At 39.5% G+C, this 12,865-nt stretch overlaps 1 protein-coding gene across 4 annotated transcripts in view; it reads right to left on the bottom strand.

Moving 5' to 3' along the window:
• wnk3 (WNK lysine deficient protein kinase 3) overlaps positions 1–12,865 on the bottom strand; it is a 53,061-nt gene that overhangs the window by 38,882 nt on the left and 1,314 nt on the right. For all 4 annotated transcript variants that reach the window (XM_077572218.1, XM_077572235.1, XM_077572225.1 and 1 more), the window contains exon 2: positions 427–1,442. In XM_077572218.1, coding sequence (XP_077428344.1) covers positions 427–1,068 — 642 coding nt within the window. In that variant the 5' untranslated portion in view covers positions 1,069–1,442. The remainder of the gene's footprint in view (positions 1–426; positions 1,443–12,865) is intronic.

Raw genomic sequence — 12,865 nt, 5'->3', positions numbered from 1 at the left:
AACATTCTTCCATGGTTAATGTGTGAATCCTAACCCTAAGTAAGACGTTTTGTTGAATATTCCCATAAAAAATTGATGTTTAAAAATCGATTCGGCCGCATATCGAATCGATTCGAGAATTGTGCGCTGTAATATCGCAATATATCGCCGAATCGATTTTTTCTAACACCCCTACTAATAACCCAAGCTAAACCTAGCTCCTCCCAGTACCAGACAGACAATTATGTCCTTGACACCAATTACTACTTTCCTATTAGCCATGGCTTTGATCTTGTGGCATCCTAGAGCATTATGTAAAGAGCAGAGGTTTTTCAATGAATAGCTCAAGATAGGTTCCTCAGAACAGAAAAATGTGAATTTGTGAATAGCGAACGACTAGTCATCAAGGGTTCAGTATTGTGTGACAGAAGAGAGAAATCATGATACCTGAAGTTCACACCAAGCCACCTCCACCCAGGTCTCAGTGTCCAGGCCTTTGTAAACGGTCTTGAACGCTCCTCTGCCCAGTTCAATGTCAAATTTGAGGAATCTGCCTCCAGGCGAGGTGGCCACGGCTTTCATCTCCGCCTCCTCCTCCTGCTCACGTTCCCTCTCTTTCCCCTTTTGGGTGGGCGAAGAAGGAGGGCCACCCTTGCCAGGATCCTGGTCACTGGGACAGGATGGATCCTGGCGCAGGGCGGCGCAGGACACAGCTCCTTGCTGCTGGACATTGCTGGCGAAGACTGGATCAAAGGAGCAGAGCTCCAGGTGGGGCGCGCTCTGGGGAGCTTCTGGAAGAGCCACTTCATCTTCCTCCTCACAAATCTCGACGCTCTTCCTGAAGAAGCGCTTCTCCCTCCTCTGACTTTTCTGGCTTGTGTCAACTGGCAAGGTGGGCGTTGAGAAGGAAATTCCGGGTGTGACTAACGCCACCACACCCTCTCGATGAACTTCTCCTGTCACTCCATGCTCGTCTCCTGTCCTTCTCCACCCTTGAGCCTGAGATGGGTCAAGGTCCTCTTTTCTCTGCCCATCAGTTTTCTCCGACGAATCCTCTGTGCCTGTGGGCTCTCCTGGGTCAGTAGCCATGGAGATGTGGAGTTTTTTCCTCAGTCCGCCGGGACCTCCTTTGCAAATTTTCTCCTCCGTCAGTCCCCGTCTTCTGTCTCTCACCTTTGCTGGTCCACCAGATTGTTTTTTTTCTGTGCTCAAACTAGTGACCCTTAGCCACTTTCATTCCTTTCTCGTTCGACATTTCTTCAACAGTGAGATCACAAGAGAATAGTTTATGTCCTCACTTTCCGCTGCTGCATCCTCCACATTTTCTTCAGAATCCACTTGAGGCCTCCAATAAGCCAAGCAAATAGCACTCCTTCAAGGCCTTATTAACACACTCAAGCAGCGTATTTTCACAAGCCTGCTGCAAGTGGTGGAGTCTTCGAGCGAATGTTTTCAACGAAAGCCTGCAAGACAACAAAAACAACACAGATAGTTAAGAGGCTGAGAATGACAGGAACATGGATGATTCTCAGAAAACATGGTCCGTTGAGGGCAAGTCAAGATTTGTTCCCTTTAAAATCAAGCAGCGAATTGCCTTTTCACAATTTTGTATATATTCTGCAGATAGAGCGGCTGCTGCTCGAGCCCTGTTTATTTTTCAAGTAGTGCAATCAGAGCAGAAGATCAACAGTACGCAACTTTACTATGTAAACATTGCAGATATATCAAAATAAAACAAGCATCTACATTCAACGTTTCAAGTTCTAGAAATGTAGTAGTATTCGTTTTGTGCATTCACCCACCTTACTATTTATTAATTTAATAGACTGTTAGATTTAATTTTGCACCGTGTGTTTGTGTTGTGTGGTGGTATATCACTTCTGGGGTTCGGTAAAAGCTTATCGAGCTGCCTCTTCATTTGTATCATTTGCCATTGCCATAATTCCCCATATGAAACATATATTTTGGCCTAAAAGACATATTCAACTATGGCAGAGAATTGGCACAATAAAAACTTTTCGATATCTCATTATCATCATATCGCTCACATCTAGGGGTCATGAAAATTAGACGCAGGGTTATCAGGAAGACATTTTATGGATGCAATAGCAGTGTGTCTTTCTCTTAAAGTCAAGCGTGATGGCCAAGCTAACTTCACTTATTAGCCAACAATGCAGATTACTTTAATTTCTCTACACCACAGGAGTAAACTGGATTTAAATAAATAAATAAATAAATGTATTTAAAAAAATAAAATAAAAATTCTAACCACTCCCTTTTCTTGAATCATTTTACTTTCAATATTAAACACACATTAAATATCAGAAAATTACTTTTGAGGAAATGTGAGATACTTAAAGAGTTAAGATTTTTTACACAATCTACAAGTTGATTTTAATGTCCAAAGTTATTTTATTTTAGGATACTTGTACTTTTACTTAAATACTCTTAACTCTTGAAGATAGTCCAAACAAGACTGGCTGCAGTTATTAAAGCCTATCCTGATCATGAAATATGGATGATGAACTATGGACTTGCTCGGTGTGAATATTTCATGCGCAACGGGACTGACAAAGCGTACTGAAAGTATAACGTGGTGTGATTATATGGAGCTTTGGAATTGCCTCTTAAGGCTTCAGGTGAAACTAAATAATAAGGATTTCCAGCACTGCTGTTGAGTAAATCTTTTATACACCATTCTTGTTACTACTTACTAGGGCTGGGCAATAAATCAAATGAATTAGATACATCTTCATTTTAAAAATCGAATCGTTGAAAATGTTGTAAATCGTGAAATCTTTTTTGTCTTTTGGATGATTAAAAGCTGTTGTTCTTATGTTGTGTTACCTTCAAAGGTTTTTATGGCAGAATGCTGGATGGGTGCTTTACAAGGCATGTTTACAATAGCTAACAGCTACTTAATTGTGGCATTTAAGAAAAAAATATGAATGTTAAGTTTATGTCTAAACACATTTAGAATCAGTATATATTATTGTTGTCTGAACATTTTGCACAGGAATTATTTTTGAATAAATGAAACCTTTAAATAAATGTTTTTGGGGTTTATTAGATTAAAATCTTCCTGAATCGAGATTGTATTTTTTGGCCATATCGCCCAACCCTACTACTTACTATTATCAAACATTATTAAGTGTCACACAAGCAAAAGCAACCAGTGTCATAATTACCAGTTAAAATGATAATAGACTGTTCAAACACAGGCTTGACTTAAAATCAAGAGGGGGAAACGCATCACACTATTAACCAAACAAGCTAGCAACATGCTAATGTAGCCGTGTAAATCCCACACAGATGAACTCAAGTGCATAACACAATCCACAGAAGATCTAGATGTCATTTGTTCACAAAGAGTGGCTGAGCGTCTCATCATCAAGCCACCGGCAATTGGAAAACAGGAAGTAGAAATGTGTCAAAGTAAAACTGCTTAACATAACCAAAACTTAATCTTAAATTAAAGTAACCTCATATTTCCTCACCAACTTTTCTATACAATGTGTTCGGTATGTCAGGGAGTGCATTGGTATTGGCGCAGTGGAAATAAAGGTCAATGCATTAACTCACTTTTTTTACGACTTCTCCATATTACTTGACACTCAAGCATGTTGGTCAGTGAAGGACCACTGCTTTAAGCTAGCACTGTCTCGGATTAAAGCACTTCCAGTTCCAAGTTCTGCACCACGTGGATAACATATGCATGTGCTATTGAAATGTGCTCTTGACTTGCAGACAGCCACAGTCAGGAGCAAGTCCAGACCAAAAAGTTCTTACGACTAAAAAGCAAAGCATCACACATGTTGCTACTTGCTTTGAAACAAGCCAGGCAATAAGATGGCAGTCAAATTATAAACACAATAGGCCTTAAGGTTACTTAAGTAGAAAAAGAACACAATTCCAGCTATGCCACATTCCTAGATGTTGACGATAGCGATAATTAGCATGAAACAGGTGGCTATGATGTAAAATGATTAGGCTACATTACAATATGCAAAGCAACAACAAAAAATACACATATGAATTTTGTCACACAATCTGGTTGATCAGAGACATTGTAGCATACAGTATTTGAATTGTTTGTATACAAATGGTCTACAGTATAGAGTGCCTGTCTGTCAATCAGGCGTGAAATTACACAACCAAGTGAACCTTGTGTGAGCTGCTCATATACAAAAAAATGTGCAAGGTCTTCTGAACTATGCCTGAATCGTGATGTAACAGTGGAGTTCATTTGCATAATACCATCCCCAATACCATCCCCGACCCATTAGCAACGACACTGGGCGAAGATCCATCATCAGTGATGGTCAGAGTCCATCCGTTGCACTACAGGAAAGCACGTTTAATGCAAAATCAGACGGTAAGCAGAGCTGCAGTGTTAGAACAGATTAGCATTACAGTAGTTAACAGCATTATTGACATTAAGACGACTTGTAAAAAAAAAAATAAAAAAAATATATATATATATAACCATCCTTAACTCATTCCCTGCCATTGACAGCTATAGACGTCAAAAATTAATTTGAACTATTTTTATTAGTTTCAAAAAAATTCTCACTTTTGTTAACAAGAGTATGAAAACCTAAAAAAAAAAATTGTAAATTTAGAACAGATATAAATTTTTGGATTAATCGTGAGTTAACTAGTGAAGTCATGCGATTAATTACAATTACAAACTTTAATCGCCTGACACCCCAATTTTTTAATAATGTTTTCTTTTTTTATTCATTCACTGCCATTGATGGCTATTAACGTCAAAAATTCATTTAAACAAATTCTATTAGTTCAAATTTTGTTTCCACTTTTGTTAACAAGAGTATGAAAACCTAGAATTTTTTTATTGTATATTTAGAACAGATATAAAATTTGTGATTAATCGTGTGTTAACTAGTGAAGTCATGCGAATAATTAAAATCAAAAAATGCAATCGCAAAAATAAAAAACACAAGTCAATATTGCCCAGTGATCACCATTGTATTACAACTGGCAAAATGTTACATTACGAAGAATATTGTGGACAGGAAGAGCTTTAGTACACTGTGCAATGACAATCAAGATTAGGTCAAGAAGGTAAATAGGACATAAAAAATTGGTCAAGATGCGATGTAACGGCACTGACCAACTCAATCAAGATGTGAGGATCTGTTCCGGTTGAACACAAAAAAAAAAAGATAAATGAGGCAAATTGCCTTGTAGACAGGATCTAATTGGCTGCGTATGTCCTCAGGGCAAGGAGTTCCCATGAAATCCACATAACGGATGGAGTTATCAAAGAACATCAAGCTAGTTCAAGCCATCACTGGCTCTCAATCACACACACAAACACATGCAAGCACACAAATTGTAAACACAAAGGCAAGCTAGCTTAGAACATCGTCTTTCCACCTCTTTCCCTTTCTTCCTCATGAACGTCAAGAAGAATGTACACGTTTATTTGCGTTTGTTTTTCACAATTCACCCCCCCCCCCCAAAAAACAAAAAACAAAAAACAAACAAACACTTTGTGGGCGAGTGGGGTACAGGCAAGTGGAAAACTTCCATACCAATGATGTTGGTTTGGAATCTTCTTTTGTTCAGATTGCACCATTTTCCTCATATTCTCAATGAATAATCCATCAATTTAAAAGGACAAAGATTAACTCATTCACTGCCATTGACGGCTATAAACGTCAACAATTCCTATGAACTATTTCTATTAGTTTCACATTTTTTTCCACTTTTGTTAACAAGAGTATGAAAACCTAGAATTTTTTTATTGTACATTCAGAACAGATATGAAATTTGTGATTAATCGCGAGTTAACTAGTAAAGTCATGCGATTTATTACGATTAAAAACTTTAATCGCTTGACGCCCCAATTTTTTTTTCTTTTCTTCTTCTTTTTTTATTCATTCACTGCCATTGACGGCTATAAACGTCAAAATTTCATTTGAACTATTTCTATTAGTTTTACATTTTCCCCCCTTTTTGTGAATTTTTTAATTGTACATTTAGAACCGATACAAAATTTGTGATTAATTGTGAGTTAACTAGTGAAGTCATGCGATTAATTACAATTAAAAATTGTTATCGCCTCTTACCCCTAATTTTAATAATCTTTTTATTTTTTATTTTTATGAATTTATGGCAGTGAATGAGTTAAGGGGTCAGATGCAGACTAATTACACTTTGGGTATGTCAGCTGGCGTGCGACCTTACTGGCTCAGCGCAGGGCCGTAGCTAGTCATTTGGGGCCCAAGGTAAATGCAGCTTGATGGAGGTAAATGGTGCCTGAGCTGGTGTGCGAGGCGGGTACAGTACGTTCCCACTAGATATAGTCAAGCTTGCCTCCACACACAGGTAACAGTCCTCTCAAGAGGGGTGTGGGTGGGCATACTTATTGCCCCCTTGGCCTGGTATTCATACACTGGGGTTCCCCCCACTGGACGAGAAAGTAGGATCCCTTCACCTTCGGGCGGGGCTATAGATCCTGACTTGTCTGTGCCTATGCACCAGGAACAGGTTCATGGGATTAACCTGCAAAAAAATGGCTCCTCAAATGAAGTAAGCGTCGTGGACTTGAATGGTCTCCAACTGCTAGGTGCTGCTGTACTTTGGAAGCCCTGCACTTGTAATCCTTTAGTTCATCGCACATTAAATTCCTGAATCCAAACTGTTGCAGGAAAATCAGGCAGGCAGACAAAAGTGGAGCCAGGGGACTGTTTGTGTGTAAGAGGGGGGGGTTATTGTCAACTGGGGAGATGGAAGAAGGGGGGGAGGGAGGCAAGGGGCTTTCGGAGAGGGGTGGGAATACTGTGTGTGTGTGAATAAGAACAAGAGAGGGATCAAGAGGGGAGGGGGCACAGACAAAAGAGGGCTGGAGGGATTTTGTCTGATAAAATATGTGCTTGTGTTGAATGTGTGAATGAAAGCAGCAACTTTAGCTAAAATGCAGCGAAAATGAAAAAGTGGGGGAAAAAAATATTGCTGATATTCATTTCATTCTGAACTTCTTATGGAGCGATGAGGATTTAATGACATTATTACACAATGACATTTTTTTCGACATACTGTTCACAAAACTGCTGCCTAGTAAACAATCACATCTGCTTATGTAGTACAGTATTTATTATTCATCTACAGTTGCCATATACACTGCTGTGGATCATTCTCCTTGCTTGGTGACGTAAATGTGTGCAGTAATTGTACAATTGTGATGTGCTGCTGCAATTGACTGCCACAAAATGTGAATGTGCCCATTGTGGGGCAAATGAAGGCTCATTCCATTCTATTCAAAGTGGACATAAAAAAAAAAAGTGAAGCCAAATGCCAGGTTTACATAATATGAACAATGTAGACTAAGATCATTTCAAAATGTTTACCTCCTTAACTCATTCACTGCCATTGACGGCTATAGACGTCCAAAAATATTTTGAACTATTTCTATTAGTTTAACATTTGTTTCCCACTTTTGTTAACAAGAGTATGAAAACCTGGGGAAAAAATAGTGTACATTTAGAACAGATATAAAATTTGTGATTAATCGTGAGTTAACTATTGAGGTCATGTGATTAATTACAATTTAAAAATTTGATCGCCTCAAAATGTATCACAATAGTCACAGTCAATATTAGGGGTGGGAATCTATGAATGTCTCACGATTCGATTCGATTCCGATTTTGGGGCCTGCGATTATATTCAGAATCAATTTTCGATTATGAACGATTTTTTATTCAAAATGATTTAATTGACAATGATTTTTGCTTCAATCTACAGATGTGCAAGGAAAGGTAATGATCTACTCCAGTCTGACTCGCTAATGCTAATTAGCGCGCTACTCGCGGCACTTTTATCACTCAAAAGAACGGCTCCACGCTGCAAAAAAACAAATTTTATTAGAATTACTCGATCGTGACTTTTTCCTTCTACTCTAATGTGACTTAAACTTAACAGTGTATCAGACCGCGTGGAGCCACACTGCCCCTCATTAGCCAAACCGGGTACAGCATGAACAGCGCTCCAAATAAAGGCACACACAGACAAAGGCAAGACAGTATAAAGTTATTTAAATAAAATCGATTTTGGGACATTTAAAATCGATCCTGAATCATATTAAATGAGAATCGCGATTCTTATGAGAATCGATTTTTTGGGCACACCCCTAATCAATATCAATAGAAAATAGGTCGATAGAATGCTCAATAGAACTGAATGTGTAAGCAAGCAAACCCCGATCTCAAACTGCAAGCATTCAGACATAGATGATAGATTTGTGCCACAATTACAAGCAGGCAAGAGGAAATATTGACCGCAAAATGTGTTTTGAGCGCACAAGAACCATTCTCACGAGCCAAGTCCGCCGAGTAGAAGAAAAAGGCCACTGAACTAACGAAAGAGTTCACGTGCACACACACACACAGAGTGTGCTTTTCCCCCCACCTGGATTGTAGAGGTTTTAGGGCATATTAATGGTGAAAAAAGTTTTGAAGTCATTCATCTTGGTCCCATTTGTTAAATCATAAAAACATGGCATTTGAAAAGGGCTATCTCAAGTTTTTACATCCAGTCTATTCCTTCCATTTTAATCCCTAAAAAAAAATATTGGCACGATTATATTGCCAATATAATTTATTTCAATCAATCAGCAATACATTCTTAATACCTCCGCAAATGACCGCTTCCAGCATGTTCCACCAATGAAATGACGTTGGAACATTAATCCAAATGTAAGAAGATGTTTCCAACAGTGTTAAGAAGAGTGGCAAATACTGACTTCACACTTTTATCCGAACCCACAGCAACATTTTAATGGGGTTTTCCTTGGCCCGTATAATCAGGTGTCATGTCAATCGATTAGTAGTTTTTGTGTGAACGAACAGACTCGAGAAAGCATAAAAACAGCAAGAACATAATTGACCTTTTTCGAGCTACACCACTGAAATGCAGACTGGACAAAACTCACAGCACCAAAAAAAACAAAACAAAGATCCTGCACATTCCTGGTGTTGATCTGTTGAATTAAATGATGCATTTTATAAGGTCTGGGAAATTAATCGATTTTATCGATAAATTAAGAGTTTATATGTTGTTGTGATGATTTAAAAAAAAATAAGAAGAAGAAGAAGAATAAATTCTGATGTGCATTCTCAGGGCATTGAAACGATCAATCGTATAACTGGACTGCTGTCTTTCAATAAATTCAATGTCATGAGAATGAAACGGCTCGGATGAATGCGAATATCCAAAAGCGATGTCCACTGCTTTGATTTAAACTCCACTTTTTCTTGATATTACTTAAAATATCCATCCATCCTATTCAGTCGTGAGAAGCTGAAGGCTATTCCAGCAGACTTCTAGCAACAATTTTTCCCGAAAAGCGACTCTAGCGACAAGGCAACATAAATGGAATGATTTTGAACGACAAGAAACTGCGCCTTGGTGGAGGACGTGTTTGCAAAACGTAATCCAACACTCTTTGACAAATTCAATATTACATAACACTGTCTTAAAATAAGCCGTGGCTCAGGGTGTCGTCAAGTAACCAGAAGGTCGGCTGTTCGATCCCCGCGCTACCCAAGTCATGTGTTGTTGTGTCCTTGGGCAAGGCACTTCATGTTTGGTGGCGGTCGGAGGGGCTGTAGGCGCACACTGGCAGCCACGCTTCCGTCAGCCAGTATCTGATTAGATAAATCCGACACATTATTATTATTGTTATAAATGTTTACAATCAGCTACCTGTCTGCAATTATTGAAATAAATACTTGTGACTGAAGTAGATAACATAGCTAACTAGCATGGCTAACATCAGCACATTTCCGCGCTAACGTTATCTTCGAAAAGCAGACCTACTCAACAAATTTTGGCTGTGTGGCAGAAAATGAAAGTGGGCTCAGCCGCGCTGTACAGATGCGACGTACAACAATAAATTTAGCGGGCGAAATCGCCAGTTATGCACATTAACGGCCGAAGGGCGGTGGCGGGAGGGTTGGGTTTATAGAAAAGTATAATATATGTATTGGCGACAAAATTGAAATTATTCAAAGCCCATATGAGACGTGGAAAGATGATGATAAACGTTGGTGCGACACCTGTTTTCTGGCTACATAACACAATTTTGACACTCGTTGCCTTTTGATCCTCCGTTTGTACCGCCGGACGCCTTTTTCTTTAGCCTTCAGGTTTAGCGATCCAGGATAGCTCATTTCAAGGCGATGAACAAGTCAGGGTGACTGTCGATCGTGCATTCGAACAGCGGAATCAGACAACAACAACAATACGACTCAGCGGCTTTTATACTGCACAATCTAGATTTTTTTTGTTTAATCCTCTCCAAATAACAATCTATAGTCACTAGGGGAAGGACTCTTTAAATGTCTTACGATTCGATTTGATTCCGATTTTTGGGTGTGCAATGCGATTTAGAATCGATTTTCGATTAGGAACCATTTTTGATTCAAAATGATTTGATTGACAATGATTTTTGCTTCAATCTATAGATGTGCAAGGAATTGTAATGATCTACTCCAGTCTGACTCGCTAATGCTAACTAGCGCGCCACTCGCAGCACTTTTACCAAGAACGGCTCCACGCCGGAAAAAAAACAAACTTTAATTGAAATAACTTGATCGTGACTTTTTCCTTCTACTCTAATGTGGCTACAAGTTAACAGTGTATTAGACCGCGTGGAACCACACTGCCCCTCAGTGGCCAAACCGGGTACAACATGAACAGTGCTCCCAATAAAGGCACACACAAAGGGAAGACAGTATAAAATAATTTATATAAAATTGATCTTGGGGCATTTAAATCGATTTTGAATCGTACTAAATGAGAATCGCGATTTTCATGAGAATGGATTTTTTTGGCACACCCCTAATAGTCACAAGTACTCACCGGTTATAAAGTGAGCCTCACAAACCCGTCAGCATCAGCCGGAATCCAGGCTTTGAGTGTCAAGTTATACCGTCCTGATCGCTCGCAGCCATTTCTTTCTTTTTTTTGCGTCCCCTTTCGGTGGGAATGCGATAAAAGGTTTTTTTATTAGGCCCCCGACGGGCCGTACAGTTGATGGCACAACAAGAATGAACCATCTGCTTGTTTCTCCTTCAAACGTGCAAAAGCATCAAACTACATGTAAAACACGCCGTTTCTTGCCACACAGTATCGCGTGATGTAACTCGCGAAACATAAACAATACATCACACAGGATCCTCTTCTACTCGTTCTCTGAGAAGTACTTTTACTTATGTATCACATTTTAACTTCTGAAAGTTAAATAGATTGTGATCAATGAAAAAAAAAGGTCTTGACGCAAACATTTCCGAATAACACATTTTAGAGCTGCAATATCACAAAAATCAGATGATGCCCCATGCCTACCCGGGACTGGTCACCAGTCAAGGCACATACAGTAGAGAGATAAACAACCATTCACACTGTCACTGAGTGGGATGTCAAGTGTACGACTGCACCATCGCTGCCTCAACTGTAACATACAGCTCACCTTGTTTCGTTTGATTCATTTGCAAGCCTCGAGTAAATGATTGCAGGGCTGACGAGGGCTTACGAAATGCACAATTATTGCCTACTTGCCAACATGGAGTTGATAGCAAGTAAAAGGTGTGATATCGACAGAGCCATTATCCAAAAAAGATTACCCTAAATGGGTAACTAATGCAAGCTAATGCAACTACATTTCACAGCATTATTAATGTAGCACTTGAACGTATCCGGCACTTCGCAAACACTCAGCATTATTCCCACAGAGCGAGATGGAGGCACGGCGAAGTGGAGAGACACCGTTGAAGTCAAAAGCTCACGACTGTTACTCAAGTTCAAATCGAGAAAATAAAACAGCGGCCATTAGTCGAGTGACTTGAGCACATGTTGCTCCTGAAAACGTTGAATGAATTCAAAAGTAAACGCGCACCGATTGTTCTCTTTGCAAAGCCAAGGCTGAAAACACAAGGACTTTTGTCCAATCCAGGTCAGGCATGGGCGAGTGAGTGGAGTGTAGGTAGCGCACACTGCGGGGAGAGACACAAACAACCAAGTGTTATCTAAGCCCGTTTTTTTATTGTCTATCATCGCACTCGGCCGGCAGAACCATCCTGAGTCCAGATGAGAAAAAGGGAAAAGCTCCTTAATGAGACTGTTGAGTGGAAATTACATGCTATGCTTATTGCTAAGTGGCAAATGAGCCCTTTTTTTTTTTTTTTTTTAACCCCTGCGAAAGGCCGGCTGAAGCTTTATGGATGACTGAGCTGGCTGAGATCAGAGTTGACTAGAGTGGCTCAGCAGCTGTCGGCCTTTTTTAGTCAAGTGAGCACCCACTCGCCCTTGCCATGAACATCAGATGCAATACTTGCAACATCAATACAGGAGGAAAAATAAGGAAAACAAACGTGTATTTTGGGAACATCCCTCCAAGTCAAATGCAATGAAAGCATGTTATTTATAGTCTGCACATGGAAACCACGAGTTACCAACATGGTCCCTGCAGGCACCAGGTCACCACCCCCAAGGAACGCATGGACCACATGGGTAGCCCGCGGGCCGGTTCTACAAATAGCTCACCACCAGTGATGGGGCATTGTGATTTCATAGGAATACATTATGACTCATTTACTGCCATAATTCATTTTTAAAAAAGATTATTAAAAATTAGGGGCAAGAGGCGATTCAATTTTGTAATTGTAATTAATCGCATGACTTCACTAGTTAACTCACGATCTGTTCTAAATGTACAATAAAAAAATTCAAAGTTTTCATACTCTTGTTAACAAAAGTGGGGAAAATAATGTTAAACTAATAGAATAGTTCAAATGAAATGTTGACGTTTATAGCCGCCAATGGCAGTAAAGCAATTAAAAAAAAGAAGAAGAACAGATTA

Source organism: Vanacampus margaritifer, chromosome 1, assembly GCF_051991255.1.
Source record: "Vanacampus margaritifer isolate UIUO_Vmar chromosome 1, RoL_Vmar_1.0, whole genome shotgun sequence".
Classification (NCBI taxonomy): Eukaryota; Metazoa; Chordata; class Actinopteri; order Syngnathiformes; family Syngnathidae; genus Vanacampus; species Vanacampus margaritifer.
The sequence above is the reverse complement of the archived record's forward strand: the minus strand, read 5'-3'. Positions and strand labels throughout refer to the sequence as shown.